Source organism: Octodon degus, unplaced genomic scaffold (assembly GCF_000260255.1).
Source record: "Octodon degus isolate 3935 unplaced genomic scaffold, OctDeg1.0 scaffold00306, whole genome shotgun sequence".
In the NCBI taxonomy this organism is placed as follows: domain Eukaryota; kingdom Metazoa; phylum Chordata; class Mammalia; order Rodentia; family Octodontidae; genus Octodon; species Octodon degus.
In genome coordinates this window covers 1128645-1147986 of record NW_004524882.1, presented here as the reverse complement: position 1 = coordinate 1147986, position 19342 = coordinate 1128645, and the positions used below count along the sequence as shown (strand labels likewise).

Genomic DNA, 19342 nt, shown 5'->3' with positions numbered 1-19342 from the left:
CGCCTCTTCCCGGCCGGCGGGCCCGAGCGCAGCGCGGCGGCGGCATGGCGGTGTCCTGCGGGAGCTGGCTGGCCAACGAAGGCGCGAAGCACCTCTGCCTGGTAGGGTGGCGCGCGGCTCCGCGCCCCGGCGAGCGCGCGGCGGGCGGCTGGAGGTGCACTTCTGTCTGACTCGAACTTTCCCAACTAACAAAGTTTATGCTGTTAGGAGACCGTAGAGACATGCTTCTTCTCGTTCTCTGCGCTTGGGAGCCCGTCTGCGCCGGGACGGGAGAGCGGAGGTCCAGAGCGGAGGCGGGGGCAGCCTCTTGGGTGAACACAGTGTTTTGTCAGCCCCTTAGGCATTTTCCCCCTTTGCTCTTTTTCCCAGATCGGTTCTGTTTGCTTAGTGCTGTCACCAATTTGCAGTCTTTCTTTGCACTTCAGGGGATCCCCGCAGATCATCCTGTTTGGGAGGTGTGCAGGGAGAGCTGCTAGCCCTCAAATGTTTATGCTTAGGTTGAGAGACTGGTTAGATAGGGCCAGGTTTTCCTCTGGGTGGTGTCCAGCTTTCTGCTTAATGGGCAATACTTCCCGCAATCGCTTGTTGCTGTTGCATTAAAAGTACTATGTTCAGAAAGCAAAGTGATGTTTACTTTTAATTCTTGTTCTCCCCGTGCCATTGGTTGCTTTAGCTCGTTTGGCTCTGCTTGAACGTCCTACTGTTTTGGAAAACCTTCCTGCTGTACAACCAAGGTCCAGAGTACCACTACCTCCACCAGATGTTGGGCGTAAGTACAACCGCGTGACTTGTTGGAAGGGCTTTAGCGTAGCAGACGTTTTCTCAAAGGTTGGTCAGTTCCAGTCATCAGAGAAACATCTGGGGCCGGGGAGATGGTTCAGTAAAGTATGCGCTTCTCTGGCAAGCGCAAGGGCCTGAGTTCAATCCCAGGTTCCGGAAAAAGAAAAAAAAAAATCTGCTGCACACTTTCCAAACTCTAGTTTCCAAAACTTGACGTGGCCAAGTTGTCTTGATTTATCGTTCACTCCTGTCTAGGTAAGAAAGAGACTTTTAAGAACGAAAGATAACATCCACTGAGGTGAAATGAGTGAACCGGCCAGACCAGATTGTTAGTGCCTGAGAAAGGTCCCCAAGTGCCCCGCGGGCCGGGCTTCCACGGGAAGACCAGCCCCTGAGGGCGCTTAGTTTTCACTTTTCAGGGCTCTCAAGCCGCTCATCAGGTATTCAGAGGATTTCTACACTGTTTTCTGTTACTGCGAGTTCTCACAAGTGCGCCTCTAATGGGGTTGTTCACTTCTGGGAAGTTCTCAGTTGCCTGCCTTAGGGTAGCAGCTGATTGCGGTTCCAGCGTTTGGGTCTGCTAGGAGAATGGTGGTGTGCACAACTTGGCCCTGACTTACTTCATGTAGACATTTGTTTTCCTCTGTTCTGAGCTCATCTTTGTTTTTCTGTCATTTCCTATTCGACCCCTTAACAAAAGGCAGTTTTGCTGATGACATTTTACTTTGCATTGGGGCTTGCATTTTCTAAAAAGGAACCACAAAATCCAAACTGTACGGCATAATCTCAGGGCCCCTGAGCAAGCAGATTTGTCATTTATCGTAGAGGAAGAAAGCATATTTTAAAGATGAGAGGGATTGCTTTTAGTGGCTGTTTAGAATTACTTCAGGTTGATTGTGTGGAACTAGCTCTCTCATACTTTTTGCATGTAGAGAATTTATTTACCTTTAAATTTGGTACCCCAGGTTGGGACTGGCTCCTGCAGTAAGTTGCAGCTAAATTAATGTTTATTTTATTTTTTACAAAAAGTGCCATATTTCATAACCTATGGGTCACATTTTTTTTTAATGCTTCATACCTGCGTTTTAAGTTAATGAGATGAGACAAAGTAGTCTTGAAAACAAGCTCATTTTATTGGAAAAAATGAATTGTAAACATTCTGTCATCCAGTAATCTCTGTTCAGCCATCCAGAAACCAGTGTGGAATCTGCACTTTTTTTTATGGTTCTGTGGGTTGAACTTAAAACCTTTGCACTAAGCTCCACCACAGGACTGCTTTCCCTTGCTTTCTTTCTGAAATTTTGAGACAAAATCTGCTCCACCTGCTCAGGCTGCAGGCTGGGCTGGAATCCTCGTGCCTTAGCCTCTCAGAGAGCTGGGATTACGGGGCTGGTCACTGCTGGGCTGGCAATCTGTGCTTTCTGGATGGCACTGAGGCTAAAACCAGATCCCTCTTCTCTATTTGCATGTGAGTTAACACAGGAAAACCCATAAGCAAACAGAATTCTAAAAGCCCAAGATTGTTTTCTAATAAACTTCTTAGGTCTGCCAGCCCATCATTGTGTTTCATGGAAATGACCATTTGATGTGAATTAGTGAAGAAGACATTTTTTTCAGTGGGAGATTTGTCTGACTTCTTGTAAAACTTGATGAACAACTTGAAGAAGACCTTTGAGAATTACAGGAATTCTGAATCAGTAAAATTGGTTCTGAATCAGTAGATATTTGTGTTAATGTAAAAATCTAAGAATTAGAGTATTACTGCAATAACTTGGAAAGTTGTAGTCTAAGTTTAGATTTTAGCTTGGTAACACTATATAAATAAACTAAAATAAAATCTATTTTTAAGAAGGTTAATTACTTGGAAATGAACAAATTAACCTTTGTGTTCTTTTTTTTTTTGTTTTTGTTTTTTTGCTCCGAATGCCTTCAGGGCAGGTTTGGCTGGCTTGAGTTGTGGGGATCGAACCCCAGCAACCTGAGCCTGACTGCTTTGTTGAAGCAGCCACTTAAAGAACTGAGCTAAGGGGCAGGCCCCCAACCTTTGTGTTCTTGTATGTTGTGTAATTTCAATTTATTTTGGTTACAATTCAGATGAAGGTGGTGACACATACATACATGCATATGTGCACTCACACACACGCGGCCTGACACACTTTAAAAATATTTAAAAATATTTTCTATTCAATTCCATCCCACTTCAGTGGTTTTATTTATGTGGTGTGACAGGTGGGGGAGGTCCAAGAATTGTGTGAATATTAATGAAGGGAATGCAGAAAGGGAGAGATGGAGGTTCCAGGGCAAAATGGCAACAGACAAACTGAGGCAGAACGAGAGCACCCCGTTACTCTTCTGGGTGACACGAGGCTTGTGCGGTAAGCCTGCCTCGCTGGTCAGGAGTCAGCACTGGGTGAGAGTCCTTTTGAAAAGGTATCATGTTCCTTCTTAACATCAGGTGGGAAGATGGAAGATGACCTTCCCACGCGTCACCCATTTGAGCTTTTTAGTCAGTAAGTCATCTAAATCATTTTAAAATTGCCTTCTCAACCAATATATGCTTTTCAATAAAACCAAGGAACTCCTGTAATTTTACCATATACTTCGTGAAGGAGTATCCATTTGTTCTAGAATTCCGTTTCTAATCCTCCAACTGTGGTGTGGTTTCATAGGACAAGATTTTTCAGGCACTGTTCATGCTGGAGAAAAAAACAGAGTGCAACAATGTGATAAAATTAATTTTAAATTAAACATTGCTGGTTGCCATGTTTTACATCTTCCATAACTAGAAAGTGTTAGTTTAATGTCTTACAGTAGTGCGTAGTAGATCTTATCACTCAGTTTGACCACAACAAAAATATAGAAGTCCTGAAGAGAATATGAATATTCTGATATAGTAAGTTTCTTTTAGATTCACAGAAATTTTAGATTCACGAAAATCATACTGGTGTTTCTGGAAATCAGTTTGTACCATTTAAAAACACAAATGGAAAAAATAAATCTGTCTATTTTCTGGATATTCTGATAATAGTGTTAAGTGTAAAGGTTGCTGCTGTTTATCTGGAAAAGTGTCCTGTGCTAGCAAAGTGGTCCTCATAGCGTGGCTGGAAGGGGCCACAGAAAGCGTCTTTTCTGCAAGGAGACATGATACAGAGAAGCAGTAAATTTTTAGTACTGACCCGATGTCTTTGCTATGTATTGAAAACAATTAGCCACTCAACTCTGCATGAGCCTGTACTGTGCCAGGCATTCTGTAGGTATTGTGCTTGAGCTGAGAAGCAGTTGCCGTTTTGCATTCCAAGACATAGGCCAAGGAAGGGGTGTGACTTGCTGACATTTTTTGGGTGGGCAGCGTCCACAGGAGAGTGTCAAGATACAGTCTTCCTGGATCTCTGCTTTTCTCTCTTAGTGGACACTTTTAAACACTATTTCACTGGCTCAGGTGCTCAGAACACCGATTAATATTCCTCCTTATCATTGCTGCCAACAGAAATATAATGTAAGTCATGAAGGGAAAGGAGGCTGGAAACACTCACTTACAGATGCATTAAACCCAATATGTCCAAAATATTATTATTTTGATGTATAGTCATTATTTAAAAATTAATATGATGATAGATGATTTTGATACAGGGAATTGAACTTGGGACTTGTGCTTGCCAGGCAGGTGCTGTGCCTCTGAGTTAGAGCGACTCTAGATTTGCAAAAGAGTAAACGAGTTCTTGCCAAACCAATCCCTTCCTTTCTTCAGAGTGATAAAGCTGCTGCTCACAAAGGTGCAGACTTCTTGGCTTGCACTTGAATACTTTTCTCATACTCCATAGTGCTGTGGCAGTAGATCCTGTAGGCCTCTGCCCGAGTTGGGTCTTGGATATTTGGTTCACTTAGAAGTTAGTTCCTGTATTCCTAATAAGATCTGTTTGATCGTGGTGGCTGGCCTCCAGTCTTTCTCCTCCTCCAGGAAGGACAGGTACACTGTGCCCGACAGGTACATATTCGGGCGGAAGAGAGGTGGCTCAGATTCCCATTTTGGTGATGAGGGTGGATGAGCGTCTTTGAGAAGCACCCGTGGCTCGCACAGCCTCCTTCCGGGAAGCCCCCTTATTCCCTGGGATGGTGCCCTTCAAGTTCATCGCTCATTGTGCCGTCGGGATTCTTGGTAGGGACAGCCACAAAGCCGAATGGGGCGGTCTTTTCTCCAAGCTTTTCTCTCCTGGGCAGGTCTACTGAGGGTGATCCCCAACTTATTCAAAGTCCCTGGTGGCCGCGGCCTGGCTAGTCATGGTGACAGAGGCAGTGGTGCTCCCTTTGCATCCTAATGCCATTTTTTTTATTTAAAAAGTAATGCCACTTTTTCTATTAGTTACTTGAAATACGCTATGTATTTTCATTCTGATGCATATAACAATTCAGTCACTAAATATTTTGTTGTTTTAAATCTTTATTTGTTTATTTATTTGGTACAGGGGCTCACTATGCAGCTCAGACTCATAGTGATCCTCCTGTCTCAGCCTCCTCAGTGCTGGGATTACAGGTGTGGGGCACCTTGCCCAGACTTGGTGGCCTGGAAGGATATGCGGTACCCGGGTTTGAACCAGGTCCTTGGGCTTGACAGGCAAGCACTTACTCTTTTGAGCTATCTCCCTAGCTCAGTCATGAAATTTTTATAAGGAATGTAAAATCTTTGTTTTTCATCTCGTAAGATTTGCAGGTGAAATAGCCGATTTACACACAGGGCCTAGGTTGTTGCAAACATTCTTTAATGTCCTAACACAAACGAATTCCAGGTTGTCCCAAGAGTTCTGGAGGCTGAGGTGGGAGGAGTGTTTGAGTTGGGGAGTTTGAGAGCAGTCTGAGAAACACTGAGATTGTGTCACAAGTAAATAAATACATAATTAAAGATTAAAATACTGAATCTAACGATTAAGTTCTTGGGTGAGTATAGGAACATTTAGCATATTGAAAAGTCATACGTGGCCAGATGTTCTTTCTGGACAGTAAAGTGTAGGTTGTGGGAAAGACGGTCTCACCTTTGTGGCCTTCAAAAGTTAGCATTTTATTCGGAAGGAGACAGCTAACCAGGAAACTAGCTCAGTAAACAATACATCTGCATCTAGGTGATTTCATTCTTCTGCAAAACATGAGTTGGTATTAGATGGAAAGATGTGGGCTTTACTTGGTGGCATAAAATATAAAACGCTCTGAAACTTATGCCTTGCCCTCTAAGGCTCCTTGTGGCTGGGATTTTAAGAGTGACATGTTCAATGGTGTTATGCGCAGGCGCTGTCTGCCCACGCTGTTGCGATCCTGGTGTGCTGTGAGCACACACTGCGCACACTCTTTCTTGGACGGGCGCATGCAGTTGAGGACGCAGTGTTGTCACGGTTGGTTTATGCGGAAGCTAATGTGATAGTCCTTGCTCACTCCCTGGGAGAGGTTTAGTGATGACATCTCTGGGTTTGGAGCCTATAATGGACTAAGAGAAAAAGTGTCCTGGGGGAACACCACGAGAAACATCGCAGCAAACAAATCAGTCAAGTAACAACTTTCTCACTTTCTTATAGCTACCTTTTAAATAAAAGACTTCTTATTGGTTGAGATGAAATTTGTTTTATTTTAAGGAATAGGCAATACAGTACTGTTTCCTTTAATGGAAAATACTGTGTTGAGGAATCTTGAATAAATGAGTTTTTAAAAGTTTTGTTCAGGGGAGATGGCTCAGTAGAATAAGCACTTACCTGGCAAGTGCAGGGGCCTGAGTTCAATTCCTAGTTCCAACAAAAAAAAATAATAGTAATAAAAAAATAAATTTTCGTTCAAGGTTGAGGCAGTTTTTAAAAAAAATCTTGCCAATGGAAGCCTTCAGATTCATTATCTATTTTTTGAGATGTAGTTGGTAGTCTGATATTAAAGATATCATCTAATTGACATAAATACTTTTCCTTGGGAAGAGAATATTTTGTCTTAGCAGTTTCAATGTTTTGGCTTAATTTTTTTTCCTTCAAATTAACATTGATATATAGACTATTCAGTTTCAACCTGGTTATGATACTACGTTGAGAATTTAAATTTTGTGGGTTTTTTTTTGTGAAAAATGTTTTTTAGGTCTATGGCATGGTCATGAACATCTTTTGCCCCTTTGGAAGTGCTTGCTGAGACACAATTGGTATTTCAAAGGAATTTTTGAGCGACTGGATTCTTACTTTCTAGTGAAAAAACAAGGAGGGTATTTCTTTGTCAATCATTATCTTCTAGAAACACTCACTAATTTACCCTTTCTTGAGTCTTAGGAGTTACATCACAGCATTTCTGTTACAGAGGCAGCAGTGGGATACCATGCGAACCGCTCAAGGTCAGAGGTGGGTCTCTAATGAATGGACCTACGATTTTAAGACTGTTGGTTTTACACTAACCTGGGCAGCTTGAATTCTGCTGAAAGGAATGTATGTTTCTAATGAATTTTGGAAGAATGCTTGATCATTAACTCTACTTTTATTGCACAGAATAAACAGAATAATAGTCAGAATTGCTAAGGTGTAGGGACTCTGGTTTCAATTTGGGGGATATTATTATTATTATTGGTACCAGGTATGGAACTCATAACCTGGTGCTTCCCAGGCAGGTGCTATACCACTGAGTTACATCCTCGGCCCAGGAGATATTATTTTTGGCTGTTAGTTTTTATTTGCTTTTATTCTTTACAATAATTATTATTATTATGATTGTCATTTTTATGTATTTGGTAGAGGGTCTTACTATGCAACTCCGGACTCCTAGTGATCCTCCTGTTTTCAGGCCTGCGCCACCACACCCAGTCTCGGGCTGGCTCAGCATGCCCAGGGGTGGGGCTGGCATATTTGCTTTTATTCTTCACATTGTGCTCTTGAAACAGTTCTGTTTTTCTGTATGTTGCCAGGTGACATTGTTACATTGTTATATTACACTGACTATATGACATATTCTCTCTCTCGCTCTCTCGCTCTCTCACTCTCTCGCTCTCTCGCTCGCTGTCTCTCTTTTTCTGAGATGGGGTTTTGCTGTGTAGTGCACCCTGGCCTTGAAGTCTCCTGTAGTCAAAGGCGGCCTTGAATTCATGGCAGTTCTGCTGCTCGGCCTCTCATGTGCTGAGGTCCCGGGAGTTCCCCGTCCTGCCTGGCCTCTTTTTGTTCTTCATGTCTTCACAAGAGATAGCAATTTGAAGAGATTCAGTCTTGACAGTTTTTGATCTTTGCACAGATTTCTTACTATTTTTTTCTGAAGAATGTAATGGTTGCTGCAGAGTTAGTGGCTTGGTCATTACTGGATCTGCTGATCCTGCTGTCCATCGTTAGCTGCTCAGATGAATCACCAGGAATATAAGCAGGACGGTTTTTTTTTTCTGCAGATACCGCACCACTGGATGAGCATGTTTTTCAAGGGTGGCTTCATTTGATTGTTACATTTTAGATGTACATGCTAGCATTTATCATAGGAGATCCTACCTGTGTGTGATATACCTTTCCTCTTCTATTTTTCCCATTCCTCTCCCTCCTTTAAACACCCTTTTCCCAGGAAAATATTAAGCTCTATGTTATATGGAATGCTAGCTTTTTTTTTTTTTTTAAATCTTTTTTCCTTTTTGGTACCAGGGATAAAATTCAGGGCCTTGCGTTTGCCTGGGAAGTGCTTATTCCACTGAGCCATCTCCCAAGCCCCCTTTCATTTTATCTTAAATGATATTTTAAAATGTTTAACAATTTAAGATGCTAAGAAGTGTTATTGATTAATCCTCAAGATACCATGTACATGTTCAGCATTATCATTGTGTTTGAATTCTCAGGTAAGTTTTAAGTACGTGTCAGAGCTTGTCATTTGGGTTACATTTGGTTGTACTCTGTCAGAATTCTAGGGCTCCACGTACAGCATCTTTGCTTACCCTGCTGCACAGCTCTCCTTTATCAGGGCCATCCAGGACATCCCAGGGTTGGAAGCTGAATCTCAGAAGCCTTCAAAGCTGCTTCCTTCATTTAAAAATGAGAAATATGAATATCAATAGCAGATAACGTCCATAAGGCCTGGTTCCGTGCTGGGCTGAGAGCTTTGTGTTGATTAATTTATTTAATCTATTCATCTATTTTACATAAAAATGTTTCAAGCTTTCAGCTTGCAGTTGAGAGACTGAGTTAGACTTTGTAACTTACTAGTGAGGGACAGACGTAGAACTCCTGCCCAGAGATTCTGGTTCCAGGTTCTACTTATAGTTTTAAATTTTTTTTTCAAAAATTAATTGACAAGTACAGTTTGTGTATAGTTAACATGTGCATCATAATGTTCTGAAATGCATGCATGCTGTGGAGGGCTGAATGGAGAGAACTAATGTATTTTTTACCTCATGTGCCTATTTTTTTTGTGGTGAAAAACACTTAAAATCTGCTTTCTTGGCACCTTTTAAGAGGATGATACTTTTATTTATTTATTTGTTTATTTTTTCAGTGCCAGGGGTCGAACTCAGGACCTTGCACTTGCCAGGCAGGAATTTATGCTGCTGAGCTGTATCCCCAGCCTGGTACATTGTTATTAACTATAGTTGCCATGATATATTGTAGATCTTTTAAGTTTATTTTCATTAGTACATGCTTGTAACACATAGTATTCCCACCTCTGTGGGGAGCTGTAGGTGTTATTCCTCTCTGCCTGAAGCTTTTTATCCTTTGCTCAGCCTCTCCCAAGCCCACCCAGCCTTCCACTTCACTTCCGAAAGCCCTGATTCTGCTCTTTTCTGAAGTCAACTTTGTTGTATCCGTATATCAATGAGATTATATGGTATTTTTCTCTCTGTGTTTGGTTTATTTACTGTAACACAGCATCCCAAGGTGTATTCATGTTGTTGCAAGTGACTGGGTTTCCTTCTTTTTGTAAGTTGGAAAAATATTTCGTCGTGCGCACGTGGACAGTGTCCCTCACTCAGCGGCGCAGCTGCATTCTGAGCCCTTGTGCTCTCCTGCGTGTACGGAACATTAACGTTAGGAGAACCGAATGGGACTGTCGTTTGATGGACTAGGAAGCAGCTCTCAGCCAGCGAGCTCTGTGTAGGTAACACCAGTCTTACTGCTTACTGATGGGATGCAACGCTCAGGATGTAGTTCTTGCCTCTTTTATAGACTTCGTTCTTCTCCATATTCAATTCGATACTTGTAACAACCTTAGAAGACAGATGTAATCACTTTTTGTGCAACGAAGAAGCAGATTCTTGGTGATCCAGTAGCTTTCCTGAGGTCACACAGCCGACAGGTCCTGTGTGAACCCGAATCTTGTGACACCTCAGGCCATGGTCTGTCCTTCTGCCATCCGTGACAGAGTCTGAGTGCTCGTGTTAGCTGAAATTCTCACTCGTTGGGAAGGTTCCTGTCAGTGTTCTGGAATAAGACTGTGTGTGAGGTTGTGCGAGTGCGTGTGCTCATTTTTTATCCATTAGCAAGCACTTGACCAGAAGTCAGAGTAAGAGTATAGCAATGATTGCTTCTAAATCCAAGTCAGCCTTGTCTGCTTCATCTTATGGGCTGTGTTAGTTTATCAAGACATCATGGGGCTGGTGAGATGGCTCAGTGGTCTAAAGCACCTACTTAGAACAAGCTTAGCAAAGCACAGGGACCGTGGTTCAATCCCCCAGCACCACATGCCAGCCAGCCCCGCCCCCTGGTGGGCTGAGCTGGACACACAGACACACACACAGACACACAGACACACACACACACACACACACACACACAAATAAATAAATTTTAAAAAAAAATGAAAAAAGACATCATAACAAAGCACCACCATTTTGGAATCAGCGATTCAGCTCTTGGCAGGGGTGATTTTTTTCTGAGGGCCTCTCTCCTTGGATTATATTGTGTTATAGATGACTCTCTTTTAGTGTCTTCATGTGATCTATGCGTGTCTGTTTCGTAATCTCCCAGTGAAAAGACATTGCACACGAAGATTTCAGTGTATGAATTTTGAAGGTAATGCTTAACTTGTAACATCTATTGTATTTCTTAGTTGTCTGTAAGTAAGGTCTGAGCTCTGAGGAATTGATCTAAGACTAATGTGGATGTATTTTCCTTAACTTTAGAGTCCACAAGAGGCTTTGCAGGCCTACCTAGGAAAGAGTTGTGATGGCCAGCTCAGTTGTTTGAGGAGCTGCAGTCTTGGCACCACCTACAGTTACTCTGCACATTGTGATGACATGTTCTTCACTCCCGCTGTGCCTTCAGAGAAGGCTGTCAGTTAAATTAGCATCCCATGAAGAAGAGTAACCATACCTCATCTTGAGTGCTTAAATCGTGGCATGAAAAGTATGACTTGAGGCAACTGCCTCCCAGAGGAGGAACCCAGTGAATGTGGAGGAGCTGTTTTGTTTTGTGCTCTGCTGAAGCTGGTGGTAGTTGCAGTAGTCGAACTTGTTGCAGTTGTACCCACTCTTCCTAGTGGGGGGGCATGCCGCCTGGAGAGTAAAGGTCCTGTAGAACTAACATATGCTAGGGTGACCACAGGACCTGCTTGACCCATTTGTCTTATAAACTTAGTGTAGTCAGATGTGTTCTGTTTGTGCACTGAGCAAATCTTCCCATCCATCAAGTTAAACCCTGTGTTGGTCATAGGAGCTGATTTTAGAATTGCCTTGCTAATTCTGGAGAAGAAAATCAACTATAATTTCCTACTGAAAAGACCATGGGTTTTGGAGATATGCATCTCCATATCTCCACATCTATATCTGTCTGTCTGTCTCTTTGTCTGTCTGTCTATCTATCTAGAGGGAGAATTTGAATTATAGTTCAGGTTCTTTTTTCTTTTTATGACTTTGGCAAATTATGATATGAGGGTAAATTCTCTCTCTCTCTCTCTCTCTCTCTCTCTCTCTCTCTCTCTCTCTCTTTTGGTGCTAAAGGGATTGAACTCAATCCAGGCAAACACTTACTCTACTGAGCTATCTCTCTGGCCCCTTGTGCCTAAATTTAATCATTGAAATAAGGTGTTAACTCTCAGGTTCATTGCGTTACATGAAGAAATGCTGGTCAAGCGCCTAACACAGCATAGGCACTCAGAAAATAATACCTTTTGCTATACATAGTGATATTTGGTGTTAATGATACTAATGCTGTGAATAGTAGTAACTAATGTATAAATTATTGTGTTTATCGGTATACATATTAAAATATTCAGAGACATGAAACAGAAGGGATTTTCTAGGCATCCAGCAAAAAAAATGTGTGACAGGGAGATTTGTCCTTTGTTCTGACATTACAGTGCTGAACATTTGGGTGACAGTGAGCCTGTGTGTTCCCAGGTTAGCTGTTCCATTTTTGTTGCAGTCCTGTCGGGCTCCCTGGTCATTCTTGAGCAAGATGGACACATGCTGCTGTCTGTGTTTGGCACAAGGCTGTAACTTTAATCTGAGGTAGAAAACATTGCATTCAAAAATGAATTAATGTTTTTTATTAATCTTTATTGAGCTTGAAATTTCAACATTTAAACAAAGAAAGTAGTTTCTACCTCATGAGATTACTATGACTCTTAAAGTAAATTAGAATAAATAATAAAGCAACATTCACTGAACTAGTCGCACAAGCTTAATATCATATTAAGTTCCTAATGTGTTCTTTGTCAGAATTCTCACTTTTCTCCAAGGTAGGTTTTTATCTTCAGAGGAAGTTAAAAAAAATAGGATCTGTATGATGACTTTTCCATTGATTAAAGTATATTGCATGAAACCTATTACCTAGAAAGAGCTTTAAAAATTGTTTTCTGTTTTCATTACTCTCAACCTACATACCTTTGAATAATAATTCACTTTATTATTTTATACCCCAGGAAAACACGCTAAAAGTATCCTAACTCTCTCATAGAGCTGTGCTAAGAATTATGTTCTAAAAGTTAGTGATGTGCTTTGAAGAATTGGAAGCATTACAGATGGGAAAACAGTTGTTGCATATGTCTTCTGTTCACTGTCCTGCCAAGAAGGTTTTACAGCTCTAGTCTTAGAGCATGGCTGTTCTGGAAGTCATGAACGAATTTTTTTTTTTTCTGGAACCAGGGATTGAACTCAGGCTCTTGCGAGGAAAATTTGAAGAAAATAATGAAAGGTTTTGTCTGCACCATGAACAAGGACGGTTGACTCTTAGCATCCAAAACATTTTACACTTGCGGTGGTTGGCTACAGAAGAGGATCCTGCAGATCTGTGCCAGGCAGTCAGTAGCACCGGCAGCAGAGTAGCAGAGCCCTCACCTGCTGCTGCGGGGAGAACCCGCTCCACAGGCCCTGCTTTCCCTCTCACTACCACTTTGTGAGGAGAAAAATTTAAATATCATGGTGAAAGTGAGTGACTTCTGAGAAATTATTTCTTTTCAGCTTTGGCAGTGGGACTATTGGACAAGTAGGTGCCAAAGGCATAGGATTCACCAGGCTTTATGTGTACGTATTTAGAAATTGGAAAGCTGAATTTACAGTTACTCCCTTCTATGGAAAAGTGAATCCAACACAATATTTCTTATGGAAAAATCATATATTTTAATGTAATGGACCTTTATAGATTTAGGAATTGTCTGAAATCTATGGACATATACCAAATCAAACGTCTGAGCGGACCAGGGAGATGGCTCAGTGGGATAAGTGGATAGCTCAGAGGCCTGAGTTCAATCCCCAGGTTCTGCCAAAAAAAAAGGTTTGAGATGTCTTAAGGCAAAAAGAGATGAATTATGTGCTCAAAGTGAAGGCATTTCATATGTTTGAGGTTAGAAAACTAAAAAACACTTTGTCATGAAATTATATTTCAGAAGTAATCTATGAGGAGAGCCAGCCAAGTAGGTCAGCGGATTAAAACTCCTGCAAGCAGGTGCAGGGACTGGAGCGGGGGTGGGGTTGGGGGTGGGGGGTGGGATTCGATCCCTGGGCCTGCCAGGCCAGCCCTGCCCTGTCCCTGAGACAGCAATTGAGACTGGGCGTGGTGGCGTGCACCTGTAAGCTCAGTTCTTGGGAGGCTGTAAACAGACGGATCATACAAGTCTGATACAGTAGTGAGACCCTGAACACCCTATAGATCCTTTCCTAAAATATATATATAAAAAAAAAGAAAGAAAAAGAAAAAAGAAGTAATGTGTAACTTCTGACTACATCCTTTTTCTCCATGATAGGAGTTTCATATTTTCATTAATCCAAAACTCAAGCCCAGCGAAAGGACACCGAGCGCCAGCGAGCTAAGACAACTTTTGTTGTTCTCTAAGCCGTACTTATGTTTTTTCCTTGTTAGCTTCCCTTTCATCCAGGGTGGTCGTCCTTACAAGCTTTCCTTGCAGTCAGTTGTCCTGAAGAAACTATTTGTCCCCTCTCAGATTGGAGCATCGATTTCAAGGATAGAGAAGGAGTCCTAAGGAGAAAGAGATGTAGAATAAGAACTAAAAAGAACCATTTTGCAATGCTGATGAAGTAAGGAGATAAGTGCTTTTTTTTCTTGGGCAAACTACTTTTTGAGTTACTTTGAGCCTTTGAGTGTTGCCAGTTTTCTTGGCTTGCAAAAATGTTAACCTAAAATCACGTTTGTAAAGTGCATTGTGTGATGTAAGCAAAGGTGGGAGGTACTTTCCCCCTGTTTTCCTCCATAGCTCAGAATACCTAAAGGGAGAAAACTTGGCAAATATTATCAGTGGTCTATATTAACGGATTCCAATTGGAAAAAAAGTGATTCATGTTAAGCCACATGAATGTAGAGCCCCAACATGAAAGTTCTCCTACTTGGGGAACGGTATTTGCTCTTGGGAACCGTCTGTATTCCACTGATTACATTCCATGTCATTTTCTGTAGTATTGGGACTTGGCTAGGACTCTGTAGAACCTATCACTGAATTATCTAGCTGTGTTCATCTTGTGCATTTTTTCAAGTGTAAGAAAGTGAAAGGATGAGTCCAAAGAAAGGTTTGGAAGAGTTTCATTTTCTTGATTGTAATAGATCTACAAGGTGGTTAATTGTGGTTTGCTTGGAAAAAACTGGTCGTAAATTTATGGTTTTAAAACTTGGCGTATGTCATGCTAAAAGTACAAAATATGTTTGACTTAACTCACAGATTTTAGGTATATGCAGTTTAAATTATTGAAGCCTTTTATACAATTAAATCCAATTCTTGTTCGTGTTAATGTCTAAACTCACTTTTCCCTGGGCATGAATGGCTTTAAACTCCACTTTCAAATACATTAATATATCCAAATTTAGAAGTATGAATTGCAGTTGTATCTGCTGGGGAAAGAGCTTGAATTTTTTGGACAAACAGATCTAAATTGAAATCATCATTGTTCCTTTTAACAAATGTCTTTAAATAATTTCTTAAGTAAGACATTCAAAGCATCTTTTTTCAATTGAAAATTGAGTATTTAATAAAACATTGTACATTATTGCAAGAATATGTCAATATTGAAATGTTGTTGATTTACAGGCCTGGCATTTAGTTAACCCAGTGCTTGACTTAATTTTTTTTTTTTTTTTTTGTAGTTTAAGGAAGGGTCTACAGGTGTTCAGGGTCTCACAACTAGGTCGGACTTGTAGTGATCCACCTGTTTACAGCTTCCCAAGAGCTAGGATTACAGGTGTGTGCCACCATGCCCAGTCTCAATTGCCAACTCAGTGCATGCCAGGGGTGGGGCGGGCATAGCAGGCCCAGGGATTGAACTCCTAGCCCTTCCACCTGCTTGCAGGTGCTTTAATCCGCTGAGCTATTTGGCCAGCCCTTGACTTAAAATACTATAACTTGCTGTTGTATAGTAGGCCTTGTTCTTATGGCCTGATGGAGAAAGGTATTGAATAAGGTAAGGAAGGTACGCCTGGAAGGACTTCAAAAAGGTCCTACTTAGACTGTTGCTTTCAAGAAACATTTGGAGTTAAGATCTGACATTCAAATCTGTTTGTGTGAATGTTTGCTCCTGACTGTAACAATATCCAACAACTAGGAATTGTCATCTCCTAATTTAGTGTAAAGCAAGAAAATTGAAATGTTTTAAAACGATGTTTTTCAAACCATCAAGAAAAACTAAAACAAGACAAGATAGAGACAGAAGAGAAAACATCTACTTCAAGGTGTGTCTCTGCTGTCACTGGTACATGCCGTGGCAGATGGAGTACAGATCTGAGTTGGTTAATCACAGAGAACCAGCAGTAACTTAAAGGCAGGAAGTGGATAATGGCCCTGCGGATGCACATTTAGTCTCCTGAAGTTCAGGCTGGTTGCTTGCCCAGAGGCTGGAACGGAACTGTTTAGCCTGCACCCCTGCTGGCTTCAACTCAGATTCCTTCTGGCTTCCACTCATCTCTGACCTCCTGGGGCTTCGAGCTCCTCTCTCTGATCCTGACACCCAGAACCAGTGGTTGAAGCTAGGGGTTGCTCTGAGTTCTGAGTTCAGTTGGCCCCTCTCCCAGATGACTCGTGCCATTTTCCCTCTCCTAGGGGCCGTCTGACCTGGAACAACCCAGCAGCCACTGTGGTCTGCTGTGTTCACCGCTCTGCTCCACTGGTGCGTTTCTCCTTTGAAGCCTCTGGGGTCAGTGTCTGCAGGTCTGAGCCATTCTCCCATGCAGTGAGTCTGGGCTCAGGGAGATAGCACTCCTGGCCACCTCCTCATCTGTGGAAGATTCTCTTTTCCCTCTCCTCATTGGCTCAGTTCTTGCTTCAGATATTCCCTGAAGGTCCCAGGGAACCACCTCAGTCCTTGTCCCTCTCCTTCTCGTGCTCCTCTTCTTCCTTAGTCCGGCATCTGGACACCACATCTCAGAGAACCTCTTTTCTTTGCTGCTTGTTACACTGCATCTTCCCACAAGTCCCTGTTTTTTTTTTTTTTTGGTACGGAGAATCAAACTCAGGACCTTGCACTTGCTAGGCAAGTGCTACACCTCTGAACCAACCTGCAAGTCCCTCTTACTAAGTCTCGCAGCCTCTTTCAAAGCTCTGTAGGATAATTCGTAAGTATGCATACAGAGTACATATAACTGAATTCTTTCGGTGTAAAGACTTGTTCTTTAAACCCCCTTGTTACTGTCAGGTACAGGATATTTACTTAAATATCCTGTAGTTTATATCACCACCTCATGTGTCTGGTCAGCGCTTCTTCCTGCTTTCTTCAACATTTAGTGTGTTCATTGATTTAATCATTGATCATTCTTCAACCCATCATCCTTTGCATTATAGCCAGCTTTCTTTTTGACTTTTTAAATTAGTACTTGTGCATAATTTACAGTTTTTTTATTTTTTAAGTAGCAGTGAAAGCAATTATATAAAATAAAGAGCCGTGTAACTTTTTTGAAAGCAGCATTAAACATTACATTAATTATATCCCTGCTATCACAAACTCATTGTTAAGCATACCTTGTTTTGAATATTTCAATGAATAAATAAGTATTCCCATTTTTTAAAACTATAATTGGCTTTTATCAGTATTACTGAACTAGAAAATTTAGTAGAAATTATTATCATTGTGCAAAGAAACCCTTATGTTTTTAGAATTATATCTGTTGGATATGTTATTGGAGTTCAGACATATATTAATACATTTAGTTTCATGAATTATGAATTTTTATTATCTATCAAATTCTTTATACTTAATTGTAAAATATATTAATTTTTCATTTTATAAATAAAACAGTTTCATAGCAAAATAATAAGAATAATGGGTTAATGCACTGTTATCTTCAAAATACAGTGCAAGACAGTATTGCCACGTGATTCTCTCTTACAGAGAAATATCAAAAAGCTACTAGTGCAAAACTTTTTCCTCAATGAACTAACGGAAACCAGCAGTGTAAATGAAACAAATTCTTATACACATTAAAAAGTTTTGAAATGATGGAATAGGTAACTTAGGAAACTATCTGAACCTCTCCCCCTTCTATTTAGCTCTGTACCACTTTGCTCTTAAAGTTTTAAAATATCTCCCTGTTGCTGTATATTGGATGGTGTAATTAAAAAAAAAAAGTAGAAATTCTTTATGTTTAGTACATCTATTCCATTTATGTCTATGTCATCAAATCTATGCACATATGTATGTAATGTATATACATTATATGTATATATTATACACATATTGTATAAATAAGTAGTTAATTCAGTAATAGACCAAGCATGTTTTTACTACATTTTTATTATGTGAGACTTAACTTCTTTTTCTTTACTACCTAGTATCCGTAGTGTATACCATAACTTATTTTCTGTTTTTTGCTTGTTGAGTATTTTGATTATATTAATTCATTGGTACCGCAGATCATACTGTGGTGCATATCCTTATATAAATATATTTGTGCACTTGGAAGTATATTTCTCTTTTCTCATCCAAAATGTAACTTTGTTTTTTTTTTTTTGGTGGAACGGGGGCTTGAACTCAGACCCTTGCACTTGCCAGGGAAGCACTTATTCTACTGAGCCATCTCCCCAGCCCCTAAAATGTAATATTTTGTGTTTACTCAATGTTAGTATTTTTGGAAAAACTGAATTTGATTTACATTTCCACTTTCGTTGCAATCCTTTTCCTCTGTGGGAAAATGGCAACCATGAGATAAGACTTTAATTTATGACATTTGAAATGAAGTGGGGAATTCAAAATTGGGAAAGAAAGTTCAAAAAATATGTCATTTTAACATTTGACTTAATTTATTGTTGTTCAACAACTGAACTAGGGGCTGGGGAGATAGCTCAGTAGAATAAGCGCTTGCCTTGCAAGCTCAAAGGCCTGAGTTCAATCCCTGGTTCCACCAAAAAACAAAACAAACAAAAAATACTGAACTAGTGTGGTTCACTCATTAATCCGTTCAATACTGTGAGGAGTTCCTACGCATCAGCAAGGTTAGGGAAACTCCCCGCACCACGTCAGTCATTCACAGAGTCATCTCTTCTGAGTGCCTATTTTGGGTATTTTGACTGTTGTGTCGCACCCAGAGTTATTTCTCGTAGAATTGATAACTTTTTATTCCCCGTAGAAAGTCTGGGTTCCCTGCTGTGAAATTTGAAAATTGTAATTAGGAGATAAGCCGTTAGCTTTTAAAGTCATAGAATTTAAAAATAATTTTATGGATTTAATAAAGAAGCCTTTAGGAAAGAAGATTAAGTTCAAAAGGTGCGAAACAGACTGCTTCAGTAGGATTTATTTAGCAGAGGTAAGAGAAAATTCTTGATATTGAATCTCCTGTATTCACTGTTGGTTTTAAAATATATCATTTTAAAAAATATGTTACTATGGAAATTCCGATTGAAAAAATCCTAACGAGGTAATAGAGTATTGTGGCTGCGTGTATTGTTTCTTCTCAAAAGTTTTTCGTTTGCTCAGGCCTCAGGTACTCATATCTCTTGGTTCTGGCCCTAGAAGGAATGCGGACAGACTGAAAGTGGTTACAGGAAGAGGAATAAAGCAAGCTGCAGAGACGATCATTTATTTATTATTTATTATTTCAAAATGCACTTAGGACAGGGTCTGCAGGGTGGGTGTACAGGGTCCCTACACAGCGTGGGCTCGTAGGGATCCTCCTCCGTCCGCTTCCCGAGCGAGCGCCGGGACCCCACGGCAGTCTCCGCG

At 40.8% G+C, this 19342-nt stretch overlaps 1 protein-coding gene and 1 pseudogene across 3 annotated transcripts in view; one reads left to right on the top strand and one right to left on the bottom strand.

Annotated features, from left to right (window-relative positions):
- The first annotated feature begins 6 nt into the window (after nt 1-6).
- The window catches only part of Nox4 (NADPH oxidase 4), a 157105-nt gene continuing 137769 nt past the window's right edge, over nt 7-19342 (top strand). For all 3 annotated transcript variants that reach the window (XM_023707702.1, XM_023707701.1, XM_004647436.2), the window contains exons 1-2: nt 7-101; nt 674-769. Coding sequence is in view for 2 of the 3 variants with exons in the window: in XM_023707701.1 (XP_023563469.1) it covers nt 45-101; nt 674-769 (153 nt within the window). In the remaining variant the exon portion in view is untranslated. The remainder of the gene's footprint in view (nt 102-673; nt 770-19342) is intronic.
- LOC105741144 lies at nt 4546-8102 on the bottom strand (annotated as a pseudogene).